This window comes from Podarcis filfolensis (assembly GCF_964270895.1).
Source record: "Podarcis filfolensis genome assembly, chromosome: 15".
NCBI lineage: Eukaryota > Metazoa > Chordata > Lepidosauria > Squamata > Lacertidae > Podarcis > Podarcis filfolensis.
In genome coordinates, this window is record NC_139618.1 from 12,241,575 (window position 1) to 12,266,574 (window position 25,000).

The 25,000-nt window shown below is 43.4% G+C and overlaps 1 protein-coding gene and 2 long non-coding RNA genes across 17 annotated transcripts in view; 2 read left to right on the forward strand and 1 right to left on the reverse strand.

Annotated features, from left to right (window-relative positions):
* LOC310750251 overlaps nt 1–25,000 on the forward strand; it is a 345,492-nt gene that overhangs the window by 141,737 nt on the left and 178,755 nt on the right. The window lies entirely within an intron of this gene.
* CUX1 (cut like homeobox 1) overlaps nt 1–25,000 on the reverse strand; it is a 256,957-nt gene that overhangs the window by 135,896 nt on the left and 96,061 nt on the right. For all 15 annotated transcript variants that reach the window (XM_083587394.1, XM_083587395.1, XM_083587392.1 and 12 more), the window contains exon 3: nt 5,386–5,433. In XM_083587394.1, the coding sequence (XP_083443520.1) occupies nt 5,386–5,433 (48 nt within the window). The remainder of the gene's footprint in view (nt 1–5,385; nt 5,434–25,000) is intronic.
* LOC310750264 lies at nt 12,378–21,022 on the forward strand. The gene is made up of 3 exons (XR_014542035.1): nt 12,378–14,358; nt 14,605–16,541; nt 16,707–21,022. It is a non-coding gene; the product is annotated as an uncharacterized lncRNA (long non-coding RNA).

Consider the following 25,000-nt stretch of genomic DNA (forward strand, 5'->3'; position numbering starts at 1 on the left):
AGCAAGCAAACCCAGCAAGCAATGCGGGAGCTGTGGCCCAAGAAGCAAGATTAATAGAAAGCAGTGACACAGTTGTTGCTTCAGAACCAGGCCTGCCTCTCAACCAAGCCATTAACATGTCAGCTTAGGAAGCGATACATCCTAACAGCCCCATGATAAACAATGCATGCTCTAAACCATTATGTAGCACTTACTGGACAGGTACAATATCGGCTGCGCCAAGATCAATAAATGCACCTTTTTGCTTTTAATGCCAACAGCGAAACCTACATCATGAACTAATAGGCTGCAGCGTGTGCTTTATTTATCTCAGCAAAAAGGAAAAAGACAGCAACTTTCTACCAAATCGTCTTCTCTGGATTGAAAATTAACACACAAAAGAGTATAGCTAATTTCCAGGCAGTTTTAAAAACTGCGGATGCAAGCTATAAGTTGGCTACCACTACAGAGAAGGTCATATCCTGAATACCCAGCAAATGAACCACAGATAGCACTGGAAACTGAGCAGGTCCTCCCCTAATTACAAAAAGGGGTAGGCTGGGAGGGTCATTTAAGTGTCCTGATCCTAAACCATTTAGGGTTTGGAAATACAACAGAGTCCAGTGAAACTGGCATAAAAATGGAGCCAAAAGGTCCCAGACCTGACCCCAATCAAAACTCTTTGCTGCAGTACTTGGCACCAGCCAAATCTTTCAATTTGTCTATTTGCAAGGCACCTGACTAAAGAGTTTCAGTCTTCTCAAAGACTTAACCATTTGCAAGCTTAAAGCAGGAGTTTTAAAGGCGATCCATGTTATTCTTTTCTTTTCTCTTTTTAAGGATTTGCTTTTTGCTGTCATCACTGCCACTTCGCAACATTCTGGAAGGGCCCCCCCCCCCATTTCAGTAGCTTGGGTCTACAAGGTAGGCACATGCCTACTGCTGCCAGAACAACCTACCACGTGTCTACACCATTTATCAACTGCTATGTTTCAGAGGGGAGCCAGTTGGCTGAGGCAGGACGCCTCCTCTCTGGTACGGAAAGGAGAAACGTGCCATTCTTCCACCTCTAGGACAGCCAAGCCTCTTTGGCACTCCATCACGAAACTTCAAGGTTTTCACACTTGCTGACTCTACCGCCACTGCCCAGCTTCACCCTCCTTTCAGGATATGAGTAACTCCTGTCAGTTTCACCTCAGAGTTGCTCACCGCCTTCAAAGGGGAATCACATGGCCCACAATGATGTGGTTGGCATGGCACGAGGTACCCATGTCACTGGCTCACAGCCGCCGCTGGCTTGAGTGAAGCAGCTCCTTGGCTCCGTCCACTCTGGGCAGACCAATTCTGCAGAGAAGGTGCAGAGGGGCACGCTATCCACCCCTTGCACACAGCACCAGTCAGATACTTTCAAGAGGAAGAACTCCAGGTCAGCTAGGTATTTCCGAGACCTCTCTGTGAAGCCAACAGTCAATTCACAGAGAGGTTTTTGGAGTGGAAGGTGTCACCCGCAAACTGATTGGGGAAACAGATTAGGCAGCAGTCTTCTGACGTGCCCCAAATGCATCAAAACTGCCAGTCAGTGTGCTTGGAAAATCACAAAGAAAACAAGTTCTTTTCAGGACACAGTAACCTGCAATTTGACTTTGTCTCTTTTAAAAGGGATGGGGGGGCATGAGGGGAAATACTGGCTTTTTTCAACTCTTTCACCCAAATGAAATCATGTGAACTCTTTATGCATCAATGCCTGACCCCCAAAAAACCACAAAACACAGAATAAACACTCTGTACTCCTTTCCTACCCCTAAAATCCAAGTTGCACCCATCAAATCTTCTGTGGCCCAAGCCCATCACTGCCACCGCCACCCTCCCCCTCCCATCTCATCAAGGCACTTTGCTTTTCTCATGCCCCCTTATCCCCCTGTTCACTTTGCCTCCCTCCTTGGAGCAGAGTCCTTACAACCTACAGCTGATCCAATGCCAGAGACAAGAGGGAGGCTCCTTCCCTGGCCATCCACAACACACAAGTTGCTGCTGCTGCAGGGAGGAAATTAAAGGGTATCAATTATCCTGGAGGACATATTAGATTTGCTCCAGATTGTTTGGGTTTTATCACAATGGCTGAGTAAAACCTTTTAATCAAAAGGCTGCAACTTTCGGAGCCTCAATCAATGAAACAAAAAGCTGTAGATTTCGACACGTGATTTCCACGATCTGGAGCAATTTGTAATAGCTTTGCTCAACGATCGCTTCTGGGAGCGATCTGGTGTGTCCCCCCCCCCCATTACATTGTTTCTGACCGCAACACTGCATTTATTCGACAGCAAAGCAGCTTTGAGTCTTGAAGAGGTTAACTTCTGGAGCACCTGGCTGCTCGCCAGCCTCTCTCCTCGAAATCGGTGCTAATGCAACAGAACAAGAAGCGCCCAGACTGGCCATGATTAATAGACTGCTGAAGACACTGCTTTCCACAGAACACACACTTTTCATTCCCCTGCTTCCATAGATCATGGACTTATCCTCAAAATATCTGACTGAAATTGAATTTGGCTTCTCTCTCAACCGTTCATTTCCTATGTTATGCAAGGTTATATCCTTTTTCTGCATGAGCAGAACCAAACCAGCTGCAGCTCCTCAGAAGGAAAATGTGGTTCCAATTACAAAAGCTGGCCTGGATATTGAACCACAGTTCAGATGCTGCTCTAATTGAGCCATCATGGAGCAAGTCTAAAGTAAAGAAATTGGATTAATTAGGTTTGCAAAGTTCAGCGTAAGGGATCTTGGCAGCGGGATGGGGGCACTAAATAAAGCAGGTAATGCTGTGAAAGAAAGCAAGGGAGGTGATGCTTTCGCTGGAGTATTTGACATTCAACAAGCTTTTGGGTTGCACAGAACTCTTTTCCAGAAGTAGGTTTTTGATAGAGCATTCATGCCCTATAAATGATGACATTCACCAGGTAATCCAGCATAGTCTGGTTCTAAATGGGTAAACTGTGTGATCTGTAACAAGCAGGAAATGGACTTAAACAAGGGGTTGTGCTCATTAATGCTTGGTAACTGGGATTATGCAAGACTGTGGACTTTCAGAACCTGTAAGGAGGGCTGGAGAGAGGAAGGCAAGAGCACACACTGTTACACCATCTGCTGCTGAAATATTTTGAAACAACAGAGGCTGCTCCTTCTCTGCCTGGCCCCCAGCCCAATTTAACAATGGCTAAATATATAAAATATAAATATAAAATTTAGTATACACAGCTGCATCCATGAGCACCTATTGTTTTGGTGTGCCTTACTGGCTGATTTGGCACCATGGAACCCACTCAGAGAAACTAAGTTAATTAGTGGGTGCCACCCATTCATGTCCTAACATTTTCACCTTGTGCCTCCACATTAAAAATGACTGAATGGGTTTACCTTTAAAATCCCCTTGCCTTATCAAATGAGAACTCAAGAATGGCCGGCACAGAAAATGCACAGCTGGCCACGTTATTTCAGAATATCTGCCCTCCAGCAGGCTCCGGATTAGGAACTCCTCTGTTGCTCTTGGACAGCCCTGCTATGCCACATGAAAAGAATACGGATGACCTCAGGAAATCCTTACCCAGTCTTAAAAATAGCTGCTTAGTGACATCACAGAATCAGGTTTAGATGCTCCCTTTTCTAATATTCACATTTCTTTCTCTGTCTCAGAACAGTCAGTCTAGCCCAGGAAGCTTCAAAAAGCAGCAGTCATCAGCTTATATAAAGGGCCAATCCCACCGGAAACCTTTCTGAATTGTGTTCCGACTGCGTTCCTTTTGAACTGTGAAATTCAATCGTATGCATGGAGAGTTGAGCTTCCCTCTTATTTGTTTTCAGAAATTGGCGGAAGTATAGATCTTGATATTAAAAAGAGGCTAACCGTATTGAACAGTGCAGGGATAAAATTCAACGATAGCCCTCTAGCCAAGGTGGTGTGGTTAGAGTGCGCGACTAGGATGTCATGAATTCAAACCGCTACACAGCTATGAAGTTCACTAGGTGAATATAAGAAGAGCTGGGTTCAAATCAGACCTTAGGCCCAGTCGGTCCAGATTTCTCACTTCCTCACTTGCCAATCCGATGCCACTGGGAAGACCACGTGCAGGACATGAGTGTAATAGCCCCCTGCTGCTCTTGCCACCCAGTGATTCCTCACTTGCCAATCCGATGCCACTGGGAAGACCACGTGCAGGACATGAGTGTAATAGCCCCCTGCTGCTCTTGCCACCCAGTGATTGGTAGCATATAGTCAATACAACTTGTGGGAATTGTTCCAAGGCTAACCTACCTTACAGGGCTGTTGTGAGGATAACATGGGGGTGGGGAACATGATGCCCTGCCCTCCTTGGAGGAACAGTAGGATTACTTAAAGCATGCAAGCAAACCAACCAACCAACCAACCAATAGACGACAACAATAACATGCAGTCGGGGTGTTTCAATCGAGCTCTTCTTCAAGGGAAACGGGTGGTAGGTGTGCCATATCTGTAAAGAGTTCCACAATATTCTAAATGTCTCCTCAATGAAAACGTGTGATGCTTGTCTCCCTGTCTTAACTCTAAACTTAAAGAGAGCAGAATACACCAAATATTGTGCTGCATGAGAGCAGATGCTGCTTATTTACAGGGCACGCCTATGTGATTTTTGGACCCCTTACCCACTTCCTATGAACTGCAGCCCCTAATGTCAAATTATACACTATGGGGCTGGCTCTTGGTATCCACTGCTAGGGGAAGTTGGGATCACTATGTCAGGGAACAGTGTGGACCATCCTGGGTGTAGCTACCACCCGCTTCAAAGGGAAACTAATCAAATCTGCAACTCTGGCTCTTTTAGCAGTACAATTTCAAAAATAAAAATAAAATGGGCTAAGCTGTTTATGAAGATTTTTTTTACTGAAAATGTTTTACCATCTCCTCCTGGTTTTGATGCATTTCACTCTTATTGCTGATTTGGTTTAATGAGTTGGTGGGGGTGTTGTCCTATTATTATTATTATTATTATTATTATTATTATTATTATTATTATTATTAGGAATATGCCAGTTTGTGAAATATAAACTTGAAAAGCAGTCTTGAAATAGAAGCAAATTAATGAGTTAGGAATCAACAGCTCTGATTCCTCCCACCAGCAACATCCGGGCTCTGGGACAAACTACTCCTGCCCCATTGTGGCCTTCCAATGAGAAAAAAGGTTGCCCACTTCTGATTGTGTGTTTCAATCACTTCTTTAGAGATACAAAGAAAAAAATACGATTGTGCTCAAAGGTAATCCTCATTAATGTAATACAAATTAAATTATGCTCTCACAAGAGGGAATCCCAGTCCTTAAAGGCAACACACACCACCTTGAAATAAAGGACATGAGAATAAAAAGCACAAACACTTACCTCGCCCTGGAAACTTTTCAGTAGTGGAGCTACCTGTTTGCGCAGGTCCTGGAAGATAAAAGCAAACACACACCCATTAAGAAACAGATCACTAAAAAAGCAGCAAAAAATGCAACTGTTTGAATGCATTTGATGTAATTCCATCAGTTAGTCTTGCAGCACTTCTACCAATTTTATCATATTAGCTGAAGGCTGATTACATTTTTAATCGAAACACTGCTACGAGCAAGGAGTTCAGCAGAAATCCATTTTTAACTGGCTTATGATTCCAGCCTGATACACAATTACGGTTGTCCCAAGGGAGGAGAATTAGTTAACAAAAGCCTGTAGTAATGTTGGATAATCAGTGAACTCCTTCAGTCTAACAACTCAACTGAAACAGTGCAATGAATGACTAATGGGATGTAAAACATGTGTAGCCACATGGAAAGGGATCAAGCTAGACCCCCGTTTGAAGCACAGCCTCCTCCTGACGAGCCAGGAATTGGGCATCATTTATTTAGATTTACAGCCTTGCCTGCTCCATGGGATTTACACAGCCCTGCTTAAGGAGAGGGAGCACACGTCATTAGCATCCCACTTGCCTCTCTCCAAAATCCCCACCTCCAAGAGGAGACAGGCCTTCATTGAGCTTTGCGCAAGACCTTTTAATGCCCAGCCCCCAAAGTTGACACTCTCGTAATTGTAATTAAGAGAATCTACGATAGAAAATCCTCAAGGCAGAGAACAAAGAAACAAAGCAAAACACAAATAAAATCACCAAAAAGAATGGTGGGCAAAGAGATCAAATTGCAGCCAATAATAATAATAAAAATGATTAGGTGCCTTAAACTCTGACACCTTGAATGCATTGTGTGCAGAAGCCAGGAGTGTAAATTACAGAGATGAAGAACATTAAAATAAAAAAAGAACATCAGAACATGCACTGGGCCAGTGTTTCAAGGGCCCAGATCCTGAATAATTTAGCTGATCTCACTGGGCAGCTGGTTCCATTAATCTGGAGAGCAACACAAAGAATGTCCCAACCACAGTGGCCAGCAGCCCAGCCAATGCTGGAACCATCAATAGGTTCTTTAAACTGGAGCTCAATGAGATATTACCCATGGAGCCCTGGGGCTGAGCATATGAAGTTCTTGACTAAGCCTGCCCCCTACTGGAGGTTGGTGTGAGGACCCGAGACAGGCTGGAGGTTTCATCCCATAGACACCAGGCCTGGCCAAATTATATTATTCAGTTATTGAAATACGTTCAGCTTGACTTTGTGCCCCAAGTCAGCTCGCAACAATAATTAAAAATGCAATAATAAAACAACGATATAAGTTTAATTATACGTATAGACCCATGACCCCTTAAAGGGACAGGGGAACAGGCTGCCCACATTATTCAGCATCCATGTAGCCATTTTCCAGGTCACTTGTGCCTAGGAAGAATTACCTTTGGGTGACCAGGCAAAGACTCCCATTTTGTCTTGGAAGAGATGACCTCTCCCTTCTCCTCCTATCAATGACCAACAGGGGCACATGTGGATAGCACAAAAGGGCTATTGTCTTCATGCCTCACTTGAGGGTCTCTCCAAGAGTCTACCTGGCCACTGTTGAGAAGGTCAATGCCTTTAAGTTCTGCTTATGGGCTTCCCAGAGGAGATAACTGGTTGGCTGGAGTAAATGGGCTCTTAGTTTGGTTGGGGGGGTGTCTTCTTGTGTCCCCTTGCAAGAAATTCTGGGCAAGACTGAGCCCTACCTCTCACTGAAAACACTGCTTTTACCTCCCTCCCCATGTCCCTTTGCCTCCCAGGAGCAAATGGGCGGCTCCAACATTTCCCATTGTGCAAATGATGCACTGCTGGGGGCTTTGCTGGTAGTGGGAAGTTGTAGGGGAGGGGAAATGGGTGCAGAAGAGAGAACAGGTGGGGAAAACCCCTCATGCACATAACTATTGGTTCTTTCTGCTGCTGACCTGAAATATTCTTCTAGATTTATTGCTGGCTGTTTTTGAAAATTCTTTATCCAACCATATCCCTCAGTTTTATACCACTGTCAGCTGCAATTTCCCCTTTCTTTCGACTAAACTGGACAAACCAAAAAGGAAGGAAGCCGCAAGGCGTGATGCATGAGAAATCTGTAATGTTGGGAGAACAATGAAGGCTGTCTGATGATTTGGGTCGCAATCAAAAACAGGAGGAGGAGGAGAAGCCAAGGCCAGCCTTCTGTAGCAAGTCACTAATCACACATTAGAGCTCTGAAAGTCTATGTGGCACCGAACACTTGAACAAACAAGTATTTGTTAACACAAACGACCGAAACGTTCCAAGCACTTCTTCGCAAATTAAACTGGTAACATCGTTCCTCAAAAATATCTCTTGCTGCTTGCCACAAGAAAGCAATGAACCATCATGGTCTAAAAAAAAAAAAAGAAGGCTTGCTTTTTACAGTGGGTTGAAGTCAGTCTCTCTCTCTCTCTGTGTCTCTCTCTTTAACAAAGCAAATGTTCACACACACACACAAACACATTCCCTTCTCCACCAAAAAAGGAAATTATAATATATGGAGATGTTTGACGGCAGGGATGAAGAATCTGTGGCCCTCAACATGCTGTTTTACTTCGACTCTCATCAGTCCCAGCCAGCATGCTCAATGGACAGGGATGATGGCAGCTGGAGTCCATCTTAAGGACCACAGGCTTCCCATCTCAGTTTCTCGTCAAAGGAAATGTGACAACACACCGTTTTTTAGAAATTGAGACTATGGCAGGGAGAGAGGAGGAGTTTAACTTTTCCCCACTGCTGTGATCTCGACACTCCCAACAGCCATCACAGAAGCACTTAATTCCCCACCACAGAATTGCACAAGTCTGTAAATAAAACATTACACACACACAAATACACACACACCCTTCACTACTGAGATAATACATGTGCAATCCATTACTAGCATTTAAAAATCTGGAAATCCTGCTGAAATCCAAACTGAGTGGAAGTCAAGGGATATCAGAATAACCAATTAAAAAAAAGTATTAACAGAGGGAATCCAATCATCTCGATTGAAAACCAGTCATCCAAACATGGGAAGCAGTTTTCTACCTAGTCAGATTGTTGGTCCATCTGAGCCAGTGCTGTGCACTCTGACTTGCAGATGTCCTTCAAAAGCTTTCCCAGCCTGCTACCATAATCTTTTAAGATGGAGATGCTACAGACTGAAACTGGGGCTTTCAAGGTTGAAACCAAAAGGTGTGTCTTTTAAGTTTTACGTTGTTACAGGCCAGCCTCTGCTGCCAAGCTGAGCTTGTGACTGCAGGCAGGCAAATATTCAATGTAAGTAGCCGAGAGGTATCGAAGACGTTGGGGAAGCTATAAGAAATAAATGTAAGAAACCAGTCTTCTCCAACTCCCAAACTCATCAATCAGTACCACTCTGCCTAACCCAGGCTTCCTCAACCTCGGCCCTCCAGATGTTTTTGGCCTACAACTCCCATGATCCCTAGCTAGCAGGACCAGTGGTCAGGGATGATGGGAATTGTAGTCTAAAAACTTCTGTAGGGCCAAGGTTGAGGAAGCCTAGCCTAACCATTCACCTAGCTTCCACAGGTGACCAGGAATTCCATGCTGATGACCAATACAAAATGATACGGTGCCTTGATTCCATACAGCTGATTCTGTTGCAAATTATTCAAAAGCCACCTAACAATATAGATTTTGCACCTTCTGTTTCAATTTCACTATCATGGGTCAGGTGGACAACTTCACCTTTTTGCTTTCTGTCGACAGCTGTGGAGAACCTTTTGATCCCTAAATGATCTTGCCTGCTCTATGGTTGTCCTCCCCACCCCCACCCCAGTATGTGTACAGAGAGAGAGAGTTAGTTTGTCTTCCAGAATTCTCCAGCTATCTGCAGCCCTCATTTGACAAAATGACCCTCCGGGGATCCTACGACCTAGACAGGGTTCTCATCCGTAAAGTATTGTATCTGTAAGCAAAATGAATTTGGAAGGAAGAGGCTCCTGGATTCCCTGACTCTGCCGTGGTTCATTTCTCTCTCTCTCTGCAAACGTCCTGCACACTGGCTGGAGAGAGTTGGAGTACTGATGAGGAGGGGGGTGGAGAGAAGCAGCCCGGTCACATCAGCGTCAGTGACATCATTAGTTCAGCTGTCGCATCCAATTGTGGAGCCGGCTCATCACGCAGGAGACGCTCCAGTTTTCCGACTGTCTACCCCTTTTGCATTTCCTCCCTTGTTAGGAGACATTTAATAAGGAACTAGCAAGTGACCCTACACTGAAAATTGGCCAAGGCTGAACATTATGATTCCAGATGCTTTCTGACAAGAACTTGAGAGCAACTTATCGAGGAGGGGAGGTATTTTGCTCGCTCAGGCCACATGAAGAGAAGAACCAGCATGTACTGAGCATACACTACCTCTTTCAAACGGAGGGGGACGGACAGCAGGAAAACACCATTTCTTGGAGACAAAATGCTTACAAAGGGTGTAAGCCAGAGTCCCCCATAATTCTGATAGCTTGACATAGAAGCGCACGTTCCCCAAGGCATTTAAAGCATGGATGGAGAAGTAAATGTTCACCCACAGAGTTGTCCTTGTGGGTCTCTGCACGAGTCACTCTTTTGGCAGAGGCAGAAAACAACTCAAGCAGAGAGGTGACAGGTACTCCTTCTCAGAGCACATGATTCTGCTGGGTCTTTGCATCAAGGGCAATTGAATCAAAGGAGGCTGAATTTATGGAGCTGAGGTCAGAGCAGCTATGGTAGTCACCGAGAGATACAGTGGGCAGCCTCTGCGTGGATGGGTATTTTGGACTTTCAGGAATATTTCAAAGTTTGTTTATTCTTGTGATGTGCTTGTCATTCTACCACGGAACGCATAGTTTGCTTATTAGTGGCATAGGTTGTTGAAGAACAGAGAAACATTTCCTGCATATAAATTCATAACAAGAATAGAGCAAACCGCCTCCATGTATTGCACCTTAAAAAAAACAAAAAACCCACCCACAGAGACAGCAGCTGACTGGCTGTCCCAGAGAGGGAGGGTGTTAGTTGCCTTGCCAGCCCAATGTAGTGAAAATAAGGGATAGAATTTAAACATAAATGAATACATGGAGCAGACAGAAGGGCAGTCATCCTGACCACCCTCCCCCCATGAATATTTCCCTTTTGTATAGCCAACTAAGGGAAATCCCAACACTCACCACCAAGTATTTAATGGCAACAAGCTCCCATTAATATTAAACCACATGCTAAAACAACCTGGTTGCTCAATAAATACACATTGTTTTGCTGCCCATAAATGGGGCAGGCTTTGTGAAGAGTGTGTCTTGGGAGAACTATATGATCTTCCAGAACATCTATTTGCATATTTACAGGTCAAGAAGAAAGGGAAGAGTAAGAAAAAGCAGCAGGCGGCACTACCCCCAAGGCAGAATGAACCACTGGGCCGTTCATTATGTGCCCGACCAGTCAACGATCAATTCATTTACTGAAATACTTATTTCTACCAATGCATATATACACTGCCCTCCCCAGAAATCTATTCCATGCTACAGCAAAATAAAATAACACTATTTTTCAATTACATCTCTGTTGCTAGCTACTTCTTCTGGCTTAAAAAAAACCCAAACTTAACTTTTACATTAGCAGAAAAAGAGCACACTGGTGCTTTAAGAATTTTAGGCCACAGATCTTGTGAAAATTCCATTAGCTTTAATTATTTATCAGAAGAAGATTTAGATTACTGTTCCTGACCTATTTTTTCCGGCGCACAGGCCCGCCCAGCAAGGAAATCAAAGAGAATGGCATTTGCAAATAACTTACTGAGGTTGAGCAAGTCTGGTTTTATAAGTATGAATCAAACAAGAAACATGTGTCAAGATGCTATACACTTGCTTCTGGAACAGCTGTATGGTGTTAGTGTTCCAACCTTGTATTTTGACATCAAAACTGCATTGTCAAGTTTGCTCAGACACATCTGGGCACTCCCTCCTTTGTGCTTCCTCCAAAATCTCCAAGTTTTGAGTGTTCAAGTCAGAATGTTTCAGTTCTCTGTGGAGAAACTACCAGGGGTACATTTGCCCACATATGGAGTGAATGCAGTTGAAGTACTATCTGAATGATGTTTTGTAAAAATCAACAAAACTGTACTACAGTGGACGCTCGGGTTGTGAACGTGATCCGTGCGGGATGCACGTTCGCAACCCACAGCATTCACAGCCTGCGTCTGCGCACGCATGGTTTGCGATTTGGAGCTTCTGCGCATGCGCGACAGCCGAAACCCAGAAGTAACCTGTTCCGGTACTTCCGGGTTTCGGCAATCCGTAACCCAAAAAAACACAACCTGAAGCGGCTGTAACCCGAGGTATGACTGTCTATGAGATCCTGATAGTACCTCCAACAGCCTATGCCAGGAGTTTCAAATATAATTCGATGGCAATTTTATTTATTGAAGGTTATAATTTTGGAACATTATGTTGATGAACAAACATCTTGTGGATGGAAAGTTCATGCAGGAGATATATTTAGGCAGAACTGGACCCTTTTATGTCATGCTGAAATTGAGTGAGACCTACACAACTCAGAATGAACATGGCTTAGATCTGACTTGAAATTAATGCAAGATGTTGATTTCACTATGCAGATACTTGGAAGAATGGGTAGATTTATTATTTACTTTCATGTATTTTTTAAAAAATTAAAAAGTAACCATCTTGGCTGCCACCAAACACTCACACACGCAGAATGGGATCGGTGGATCCAAGCACCAGGTGCTTATCTCGCACCAGGATTGCTGCTGCTACTGTCACTACATGTTCCTCCAGCGCCAACACAGTGCTAAGGATGTACAAAAGCAACCTAAGCTCTGGTCCAGGGGGACTTAGAGTCTGAGGCAAAAAGGAGAAATGCAGGTTGTAGTGCATGTAAACAGATTTGCAAACGGGCTTGAGAGGGAGAGGGACACGAAGAGCATTGCTTCAAAAACATTTTTCTCCTGCTTTTCAGACAAATATTGTCTCTTAAAGCAGCTCATCTTAGCAGCAGCAGCAGCAGCAATAATAATAATAATAATAATAATAATAATAATTATTATTATTATTATTATTATTATACATGTGCCCCATCTTCAGGCTTATAAACTAAAAGTGTAAGACACAGAAGGGTGGGGGAAAGGCAGAGGATACATATCAATTTTGGCAATGGAAAGAAGAAGTCCCAGCGAAAGAAGAATGGATACAAAAACTTATGGAATATGCAGAAATGGTGAAACATACTGGAAAAGTAAGAAATCAAGACAACAAACTTTTTTATATATAAAAGAATGGAAATGGTTCATTGAATATTTACAAATAAGCTGCAAACAGATAAGAACATTGGCAGGATTACTGTAATAAACCTGCAGTTTTAAAGAGTACAGTCATACCTCGGGTTACGAACGCTGCGGGTTGCGCATTTTTCGGTTGCAGACCGCGCCGAACCCAGAAGTACCGGAACGGGCTACTTCCAGGTTTCGGCGCTCACACAGAAGCACAAAAATGACATCACACGCATGCGCAGAAGCGCCGAATCGCATCATGCATGTGTGCAGATGCAGCGCTTCAGGCTGCGAACGGTGCGGGTTGCAAACGTGCCTCCCGCATGGATCACATTCGCAACCAGAGGCGTGACTGTCTATATTTAAAGTAGAGGAATAAATGAGTAAATTTAAGTTAATTTGGAACTTGCAGAAAATATAAAAAATAAATTTAAGGAACCGCAGAAAGAGGGGGAAGGAAGTGGAGTTTTGAAATGTTTAAATGATTGTAAAATTATTGAAATGCATAAAACTGAAAATAAATCATTAAATAAATAAATAAATAACATTAGTTTGGGCAATGAAAAGAAACAAAAGTATTGAGTTGTTTGCTGGCAGGTGGGGCCATGTCGATGGCCTTCCTGCACAGAATATTACTGCAACGGCCACAGCAGCACTTGGAGCAAAGTGTTCCTGCAGCTGCTCCTTCTCCAGGCAAGGAGTGGGGATGGGAAAGTCCTCCACTTGCAATGACACTCTTCCTGGGTGGCACAGGGTAAGGGTGGCCCTCTGAATGGCACCAGAAGGTGCCTCCCTTCGTACTACAGTCCAAGGGCCACCCAAATGCAACAGTGCCCAAATACTGGCAGAAAAGAACCCGCAAGGCGGCTTAGCAAGCTCTCTGGCCTATGACCACAGATCCTTTTCACAGGGTGAGTGTGCTCCCCCCTCCCCAACACTTGCAAAGATCTCCTCCCCTTTAATGCTTTTAAGTCTACGTTTCCTTCCAGTAGCAAGATGACACAATATACTAACTTCCCCTAAGGTACCCGGGTCTTTTCTTAAGCCTTACTGCTCACTATGGCAGACTTGAAACAAAATCGAAACAACCACAGCTCCTGTGTGCGAATGCTGATGGGCTGCCTTCACTATTGTTTACAGGGCAAGCTGCACTTGGAAAAGGCTGTTGAATCCACAGACGTCAGAATCAATTCTTTTCACACAGCTTTATGAGTCAATCTCTCAAACTGCACATATTTCAGAACACACTAATATTGTGCCATCAGTTATGAAACAGTAAGTTAGCGCTGTCCAGAAATGACAGAACGGGAAACTATTTCCCCCCTCAATCACTTATGGAAAATGTCAGGGGACAGATTGCTTTTAAGAGAGACTACTCAAACCTGATCAATAAACACACTTTCTTCTATCGAGTAAGTCATAGAATTCTTCAATTCTTCCATTCTGACACAACCTTACTTTCTCTTTATACCTATTTTTATCTTCCAGAGGAGTAAATTAGACATATGCAAATGAGTGTAATGAAGACCCAACTAGTTTATTATTTTTTCAAAGAAAAGCAGCCTTGGAAGGCTATAAGGAAGAAAAGTGGAAGAGGAGGAATGGAATGCATAATCCTTTTCCTGGGCGCTATATTTTTTACCTCTGTGCTGGTGGACATACAGTGGTACCTCGGGTTAAGTACTTAATTCGTTCCGGAGGTCCGTTTTTAAGCTGAAACTGTTCTTAACCTGAAGCACCACTTTAGCTAATGGGGCCTCATGCTGCTGCCGCGCCGCCGAAGAACAATTTCTGTTCTCATCCTGAAGCAAAGTTCTTAACCTGAGGGAATATTTCTGGGTTAGCGGAGTCTGTAACCTGAAGCATATGTAACCTGAAGCGTATGTAACCCGAGGTACCACTGTATTAGATACTGTAGTCAGTGTTAAGGAAGCAGAACTTACAGGGTTCAGCAAAGCTGGAAGTGATAGGGCTGGTGAAAATGAAGCATGGAGTACATCAGTTATAGATTTGGACATGGTCAGGGCACACTCTTGCAAAGCAGCTCAAGGGAGGGTAAAGTGGTTACACCGCTTCCCCATTCGTGCCCTAAGGAATGTGAAGAAGAAACAGCAGCTGCCTGGGAGTTGCCACTATCCCAGTCCCAAAAGTGTCCTCTCCCTCCCACAGCAGCCACCACAGAGATCCTGAAGAATCCACGTACCCTGAGGGGATCAGATAAGAAAACAGAAACAGATTCTTCCAAACAAGTGTTTCTTCTGTTCTACTCTAAAGTTTCAAATGATGCTTATTATCGTAAATTTTATGTAAACAGCTTTGCAAGGTCCACCTGAAAAAATAGTACAGTTGTACCTTGGAAGTAGAACGGAATCCGTTCCGGAAGTCCGTTCGACTTCCAAAACATTCGGAAACCAAAGCAGCTTCTGATTGGCTGCAGAAAGCTCCTGCAGTCAATCGAAAGCCGTGGAAGCCCTGTCAGACGTTTGGATTCCAAAGAACATTCACAAACCGGAACACTCACTTCTGGGTTTGTGTCATTCGGGAACCAAAATGTCTGAGTACCAAGGCATTCGAGATCCAAGGTACGACTGTATATAAGCACCCCAAAAACAAACAAAAAATAGTGCAAAATAAATTCGTTTGTGTGGTGAATTTTTCTTTTTCTTAACTTATTTAAAAACGGTTGGCGATGAGTACAAGGGTCCAGGACATGCTCTTCCCCCAAGCAGAACAAACAGTGATCATGGCCATCTGGAGTCAGCAACTCCCTTCCAAATCCCCTGCACTTTCCCAAAGAAGTCTGCAACCTCCTAAGGCGCATAGCTGCAGAAGGGTGACGGAGACAAAGGACCATGCAAAATTAGGAAGAGAGAGTGAGCGAGAGACAAAATGCAGAAGAGAAAAATGTGTTTTGTACCTACACAGAGACCACAAGCAACATTTATGAAGAGCATCACACATGTTCAACAGACTTCACATTCTTGCAACAGCCCTGCAGGGTGTTCCTATATTGTAGACCCAAGTGGGAGAGAACAGACACAATTGTTTTCATAGTATTACCAAATTAGTCCACAGAGAAGGCATCATTTCAACCATACAGCTCATGCTCTTAAGACACTCTCCTATGCAGATTCATCAGCGAATTTGAAGCACCAGCCTTTTCCTAGCTTATCTATGTTCAGATAAGCCCTTGGCCATTTCTCTCTCCTTCCTACCACCACTGGCCTCAGCAGCACTCAGAGTGGCCATCAGCACCACAACCCAGTCTACCAATAAAACACATACAAACATACAAACAAACAATATAAGGGAGTGGGTGGTGCAGTGGTCTAAACCACTGAGCCACTTGGGCTTGCTGATCAGAAGGCTGGAAGTTCGAATCAGCGTGATGGGGTGAGCTTCTGTTGCTCTGTCCCAGCTTCTGCCAACCTAGCAGTTCAAAAGCACACCAGTGCAAGTAGATAAAAAGGTACCATTGTGGCGGGAAGGTAAACAGCATTTCTGTGCACTCTGGCACTCGTCACGTTGCGCCAAAATCAGTTTAGTCATGCTGGCCACATGACCCGGAAAGCTGTCTGCGGATAAATGCCAACTCCCTCGGCCTGAAAAGCAAGATGAGCACCATACCCCATATTCGCCTTTAACTGGACTTAACCACCCAGGGGTCCTTTACCTACATACAATGCTTCTTAGTGACTCACAGAATAACACAGAAATATACTTCAAGAGATCATCTCCTACAACCTTCTAAAAACACCTATGAATTTTGAAACACTTAGGTTCTATATTCCTTCTCCTTTTCCACTGTCCATTTGGAGAGTGCCCATTTGGAGCTGCTGGAAGCATGTCAATATGGAGTAGCCAGAGAATGTGTTGAGTCACAGACCTACCCTGGGGTTCAGCGGCCATAACTAACTCCCAATAGTTTCCTCGATGAGGTTTGCTTTAATTAAAACTCCTGCCCTGCAAGGGCTGCCCTCTGCAAAACTTTGACCCTGAATAACACGGCAGAACTCCAGAGAGCCCAGGTGAGTAGGAAAGGTCAAGATTATCCTCCCCTTGGCACTCTTCTTGCTCTGATATGTGCCTGGAGACTCTGGGACAAACTAAACCTATATAGCCACCTGCCCTCTTATGGTGCTGGGTTGAACACACTAATTTAACTGGAGACTTCCCCAGTGCGGAGCAAAGTGCATACCTGTTGAACTACAGAACTTGCTTTTTGAATGACACTATGGAAGGACCCTCAGGCACCACCACCACATTTGTTCACACAAGCAGTGTTTTGGTCTTGAAACGTACACACAAGCACCAGAGAATATGGCCATTACTGGGGCTTACTGGGAAGATTTAGAAGAGCTGGCTCACCAAATGAGACAAAGAGCCTAATGTCACAGGGCCAACTACAGTGAGCCACATTGTTTGCACTCACCCCCACCATCCCAACCCCTTTCTATAATATCTATGCCTCTCAAGATGCGAGCTCTAGGTCACAAAAGGTTTAGCCAGGACCACCAGTCAGCTACAGGCATATCATTTTAAAGCAAATAACAGTTAATTTGCTGCCAGGATCCTTATAACCCAAACTGAAGGTAGAAAGTGATTTAAACATATAGCTCTTGGGATGAAGAAATCCATCTCAGGAATGGTTCCCAAGACTGTTTACTTTCTGCCAATTGTTGCCTTTCAAGAACCCTAATAATCCAATGTAATGCATCATACAGAGTTTCCCTCCACCCAACTGCTCTAAAGACGCAGGTTGGCATTGAAAACGGCAACTGAATTCCACAACTGGCTGTTCAAACAGGCACTTTGGAAGTACAAAATGTGATCAGCAAAAAAGAAGGAATGTCCTAGTCTCATAAAGTATTTCTCACTTTCACATACTTACAGATAAGAAAGCTAGTTGGTACCTGAATGTGCCCTTCAAGTATCACGTTGGGGGCTTATGATGTGTGTGCATGTGTGTAAATATTTTTTTAGAAGAAGTAGTGTTTCTCTACAGGAGGGATGGGGAAACTCTGGCCTTCCACACACTGCTGGACTTCAAACTCCCATCAGCTTTGACCAATGGCTAAGCTGGCTGGAGCTGGAGGGAGTTGGGAATTCAACAACATCTGGAGAGCTGCAGGTTCTTACTGCTGCTCTACAGATAAGACCAGCACATTTCCAAGTGTAACTAATATGTGGGGACTAACTTATTTTTCCAGACACATGTGTTATGTATGTATACTTATAAGCCATAACTACTTTTGGTCTCCCACTCAAAAATGCATCTGGGTTTGCCATTCTTTAATGTGTGAACAAGCCCTGTGCATACTGTGATTAGAAGAGTGTTGTTCTGCAGTTCAAGTAGTGCTTACCGGAAAATACTCTCCCTAACTAGTGTGCTTAGTTTCTCTCTATAGGGAATAAGTGGGCTTCAAAGAGATAAAACAATAAGAAGGAATCTGGAACTCAAGTCACATTAACACACAATTCTAAATTCACAAGTAATCCAAGTACACTGCAGAAGAAAGACCAAAAAAGGAAACTCTCAAGTCTTGAGCTCCATTTTCTCCTCCTGTCACTTCAAGGCATACTTGCTCAACAATCAATCACACCACTTTCCAGTGCAAATTTAAAACAGAGGTTGTGCTTGCCTATGCCAACAGAATGCATTAAACTTATCTTTAGTGGCTTAAAACAGAAAAACTGCATATCATTTTGATTTTTGTTGCAAACTGGGTTTATTGTCACTAAAGAACATTCTGTTCCCAACAGTCATCAGTGCCTATCAGGATGGAGCACAGAGCTTTCACTTGTAATGGCATCCATATATCCAAAGCCTTTAGCAGCTTGCTCAGTTTTCAAGTTTCAATGAGCTATTTTCTGCGACCACAATAATAGCAAAAAACCTCCCTTCTTCTTGGCTCTGCAGCAATTCAGAAACTTAACACAGTCAAACAAATACTCTGTCTTGGCCACGGCTCTTGGCTCAAGCGGATGAATCAGCAAAGTCCATAAATGTCTAGCCAACTTGGACAGACATTCCTAAGGCAACCATATACGGAGAGCAGAGATACCAGTATCAGCAATCTTGAATACACTATGCTTCTCAGCTAAAGAAGCTGCTGATCAGCCCCATTTTCTACACTCTGTTGATACCAGGTGCAGTTCCTTCTTAGGTGCTCAAAGGTTACTATCCCAAACCCTGCAAGAAGAACCATATTATCATGTATATGTTTTGCTGCACATGTGAAAGCCTTTTGAATGATCTCTTCAGGCTGCTGATTTGCCTGTGTTTCAGAGCACAATTCAAGGGGCTGGTGCTAGTTCTTATCATCATCATCATCATCAGAATGCAAAAAAATCAATTTTATTTGTAAATCACACAAGCCAGCTTGGCTGCAGGTTTGTCACTGTTAGCAAAAACATCACAACTTCAAAGGCACTCAGCAAAGGAAGCTGAACTGCAATCCACGTTCTACCCATGGCACAGAGTTTAGAAATCTGGAAAAAATTATGCCTGGTTTTTAAAGTCCTATATAACTTGGAACCATAGAGTAATAGAGGGCCAGTGGTTCCCAAACGAATCTCCCCACTTACCACATTGCTTGCATGGGCTGCCACCTGACGGGATGCTATGGATGGAAACAGAGAATGGGTCTTCTCTATAATGGCAGCCCAGTTATGGAACACATAGCTAGCTCTGTACACCTGGAATCACCATTTGCTTGTTGACATATGACCTAAATGCATTTGTATATACACTCAAAACCCTTATGACTGAGGGGCACATTACAATCCCCTTCAATACTGTACCCCAATTGTGAAACAAAGGATCACTGACCAAACTCTAGATGTTCTTCTCTGTCTGCTGGGACTGACCACTCAAGAATCATATCCTCATCTGACCAAACTTAATACTGGTCAAATATCTGTATACAATAAAGCGTTTTTAAAATATTAAGAGGTTTGAATGGTTCTTCTCTTCAGCTTTAAAAATGAAACTGCAGATTTAGGAACAGAAATAATATGAAGTAGAAACTTTGTAAGAACAGCCAGATTATACAGATGGTGCACCCCCTGGTTCCTTCAGCAAACAAGATGGTCATGGTTGATCCTAGGCAGGGACTTTCATCACTGGCAACAGCTTTTGTTCCTCTCTTGCCCTTATTTGGTGTCATCAGGCGAACAGTAAGAGAAACTTCACTTTGCTGCTAGGATTACCCATGACTATTGCAAGGTTAGGGGGCAAACTCCTGCCCTTACTAACAAATGACACCAAAATAAAATAGAAAGGTAACCTACCATTCTACATGGCAGTATTCTGGGATTCATGGAACATTTGGCAATATTTTACTGGTCAATGGATTGGCTTGCCAGGCCTACTTTAGGTTTTACTCCACTCAAGGCCAAGACATTGGATTAAAGACTGAATATAAACATGTAACTGTCCTGCAATATTTTGTTAGCAACCTTAGCAGCTGTAGCATGCTAAATAGCAAACTGTGCAGCACATGCACATGGATTCATAATTACGGGTGCCAGAGACAAAAGGGATCCACTCCTCTGTCATTTCTAAGATTCTAGGGAATGGGCTGAATCCTGAACACTCTTGGGTCACATCAATGATGTTTTATGAAGGCATCTCTGTAGGGCAAAAATATAGGGTCAAAACAGGAATGGGGAGCAGAAAAAAGATGTTCTGGGTAAATGTGAACAGTTGGAGAATTTGCATTATGCTAATCCTCCTTTACAGAGGAAAATGGTACTAGAGGATCTTTTTAGGTATTCAACTCCATAAACTGAAACTTTCTAGTTGGATGAAAGCACCACCTTCTGCCTGCAAGGAAGAGACCTTAAGATCCACAAGATTTAACAGCCTAGCGGAGCAATCAAGGCAGACAATGCTGTTTAAGATGTCGTTCTAACTATTTCAGAAGCCAAATCTGAAACTGTTTACCTTGAAATGCTTGCATGCATGCATAAAGTTAAATGGAAAATATGATTCAGAGGTGCTTCATAAACAAGTGCCAAACACAATCGGAATGGAGAAAATGTAATAAATTCAGTTACAGCCAACATACTTCTCAATAAGCCTGGAGAACTTACAAAGCTGACCACATTCTTAAGGGAAGGGAGAAGTAAGTACACAAAAGAAATCAACTGCTTCATCCTATTTTTTGGCAGATTAGCACACCAACATTATAGAAAGGAATAATTCGGTTTACAATAGCCAAAGGGCAACAAATTTTCCTTAAACTTTACAGAAGAACACAAGAAGAATCTACCAGAGCTGAACACCACCACCCTGAAAATAAATGCTAAACCTATACAGATTCTCACATGTAACTGATAGAGGAAAGGAGTGCTAAAGATATTAAAACATCATGTACACTGTATATTGATGTGTGCTTGGGAAGCCATGGACCAAACCACAGTCCTTTTCCTTTTTAATTTTTCCCCTTGCAAAAAAAGGAAAGATGTATTACAAAAATAACAATTACAAAATTATAAAAAATGCTATTCCAATAGCATCTGACAGTGTGTATCCCTTTAATTAATAAATGCATTCCACCAAAGTATTAAATCTTAAGATTATGTGTGTCTTGTGTGCAAACTATTTTAATACTCCCCCCTTTCAACCAAATCAATAATTATTCAGTTTTCTAATCCCATGCCAATGCAGTTTTGGCAGGTGCTCACAGAAGACTCTTCTCTATTGCTAGAAAGGAACCATCCCGTACACACAAAAGCACAGTGAAAATTTCAAGAGTTACTGTATACCCAACAATCACACCTAGCAAAGTAAGATCCTTGAATGTTGCCTACTGAAGTTTCAGAGATTTCCCCCTTTAAAAAAAAAAAAGTTCAAAGTACCTTAATGAGAATTGTGATACACAGTGAAGAGTAACATAAAACACTGTATTGCATATTACAGTATCAACGAAACTTATTGTAAAAACAATAATGGGTGGTATCTGACCAAGTCATAATAGTAGACCAACTGAAATCAATGGACTCTGGCTAGTATTGGCTAACCGAAGTCTACTGATTTCAAGGAGCCTACACCACAGCATTGATAACATGTGTCAGGGACGAAGGCTTGGATTCCTCTTTCTCGGGTGATGAGGTAAAGATTCTGAACCTGAAGGGGACGGGCATGCATAGCACACCTCAGAGACACTGTTACCTGATGAACCTGTGGGGCCATTCCTCTGCCCAACGATGCTGGACTGCGGTCCTCTGACTCCGCAGACTCTACTGCAAAAAACCCTGGAAGACCTGAGCCTCTCCAGCTTTATCACCTGGATTCTGCTTGGCATCTAAACCCTGCGTTCAGCCTGACCCCTGCCTTGCCTTGGGTCCCACCTGAACCTCACTTTGTCCTACACCCCAGCTGAGCATTGCTACATCAGAGAAGCAGGGCACAATGCTCCCACTGCAACCGTTGGTTAATGCAGCTCCTTTGTTCCTTCAACTTGCTGTGGCTAACAGAACAGCGAGGAGCATGACCATATATTCACATGGAAGAGCACATAGGTATGTGTGTGCTCTATGGGGCCAGCCATTTCACAGTGAGGAATGCACATATGACAAAAAGCAAGGACCATCATTATAGCATAGTTTGTGTAAATGCACACTCAGGATGTTGATGCTGAGTGTGATATACAATAGCTATTAAATAGCTCTTGGTGAAATATCTGAGTCAGAATTGTTTGGTATACAACAATGGTGTCTTACATCTTCGTAAGATGGAATTGTATGTTTCTAGAACTTGACAAGTACATGGAAACTTTAACAGTGAGGTCAGACGTTTGGAGTATCTACGTTCAAGGCATCTCAGGACAACTGGAAGCAAATGAAGGTTGATAGATCTGCTCATTAGTACCCTGAATCTTTGCACGTTTTATGTGTGTCTGAATACAGGTATCCACATAAGCCCTTAAAACAGGGCCAGAATTTCTAGACATGTGGCATTTTACTTCTAAAGTACTTCATGTTTCTCAAGAGAGAAAAGGGACAGGCACTTATTTTGCACCTAATGCACTTGGAACACTAAGAATATTTCACATTTTTAGTTGAAATCTAGATCAAATTTTAATTTTTAAAAAGATCTATGAATTATCAATAGCCCATTTCCACGTCATTGGCTCCGAAAAACACCAATGTCTCTTGTCAAGTTCCTTCAAATGAAGAAGATATGGTAGCCATGACCAGTTCATAGAACTTCCATTCTCAGATGCAGGATATTCCTGTATACTGGTTGCTCGGGGCTAGGGTAACAGTGGGAGGGGGCTGGTGCCTTTCTGACCTACCTGTGGGCTTCCCTAAAACATTTGGCTCATGGGCAAAGGAAAAATGACGCTAGGTTAGTTGATAGTCCTTTGGTCAGATCCAGGACTCTTCTCAGCTGAAACTGAACGGCTCCTTCTCCTGTCAGCTATTAGTGGTCATTCCATCTGGCTGTAACAGAAAGGCCAAATGCCATGTTTCTTTTCAGGCTGTATACTGAAAGAACTGTTCTGTAAGGCTGAACTGGTGCCTGAGTTTGCCTGTTGTCCTCTTCCCTCTTGCATTATGCCTAACAAACTGAAAAAACTGCACACACAGGGACTGTCATTGTGCAGCGGTTGGTAAATTTTAGGTGCTTTATGAACTCACGATAGTTGCCTTTTTAAAGCAATATGAATGGCAACTGTAAGCACTGAGATTAATCACGATGTGAGCACTGTGGTATTTCACTGAGACAAAGATGGATGAAAAGCCCATCAAGCCATCTACTTAGGTGTCAAGTACCACCACCAAGATGGAACAGAAATAGCCAAATTGTGAACTTGGGTCAGGCTACAAAAGAGATAGCTAACATGATGCCCTCCAGATGTTGTCGGATTACAACTAATGTTGGCTACCAGTCCACATTTTAATGGGCAGCCATGACTGTCATGACCTGTATGTGATTTTTGATAACATGCCTACTATGGAGAATTCTTGGGACTGCTGAGTCTCAGAATCGTCTTAGCCAGAAAGGCAAACCTTTGCAAGCTCTCTAGGGTTTCAAATGCTCTTGTTTCCCTGTCTTAGGAGAAAGCTATCAAGGAATTGAGCTCACGGTGCCTCTCAAACTGTTAAACCTAAGACTTGTCATGTACCAGCACCACAGCTCTGACCAACAGCAGGACCTGCAAGGAGACAGTCACATCAGAAAGGAAGCCAACTGCATCTGCAATCCTGAGCAGGTGAGGATGTACTCAAGGTGCTCTAGAGGCTTCTAGGTTAAGTTTACTCATTAGCCTGAGCAAACACAAGACTTTCATCAGCATCTCCAAATCTTGCTGCTTACTCTGAAGCCGATTGTTTCCAATTCCAGCCTAGTACTGTTGACACACAAACAAAAACTCCTATTTCAAAAGGAGACAAAACAACATTAGACAGTAAGTTATTCCACTGAACCCACTTAAGATGTGGCCAAAAATACCCCAGAAATCTGCACACAGGAACACCAAAACAAACTGAAAATAGCTTTGTCTTTGGAGAAGCCTGATTTTTAAAGCAATTGCAGCAACTGGCACTCTTGTTCCAGATGAATACATCATAAACTGTCACCCACTCTCTGAGCACCATTTGTCACCCAATGATGATGCAGACGGAGCCTCCTGTTCCATGCAGGTCTGTGAATGGTGGCTGCACAAAGTCCTGCTTTCTGGATATCACACACATAAATCAAAAGGAGAAACCTGCTCCATTACGAAGTCTACTCGCTCCAAGAGTATTTGGATTATAAGTAATCTTTTGTAACAAAGAGTCAATAAAGTTCACAAGTGCTTTGGACAAGGATGAGTCAAGCTGCCAGAGGCAATGTTGTGACTGTACACAGAGGCAGGAAACAAGGCTGCAAGGCTGCATCTCAATGAGAAGTCAGGTTGCAGACAGAGCAGGGGCTCTTTGCAGAGAGCTCTCTTGCACACCTGGATCAAGCAGGATTGTCTTCCCATCACTTCAGCCGATACAGGGAAGGGGGAATCCTGCTTAGTGTTGGATTTGGGTGTACAAGAAAACTCCCTGCAGAGTGTGCCCGAGCATCCAGACCAAGCAGGATCATGGTCTCACTGCATCAGCCAATCCTGCTTAGCTTGGGAGGCTGCCTTAAAGCATTTGCAAAAGTGCTGTTTGAAACAGCTCACTATTTTCCTTTAAGTGAGCAGGCAGGCAGTGGCAGCAGGGTGGGGGGAGACTCCTCTCCCTTACACTGCTGCCACCAGCTTGCTGGTTAAAAGGAAAAGTGCAAGTCACTTCAAAAGGCACTTTTGCAAAGGGCT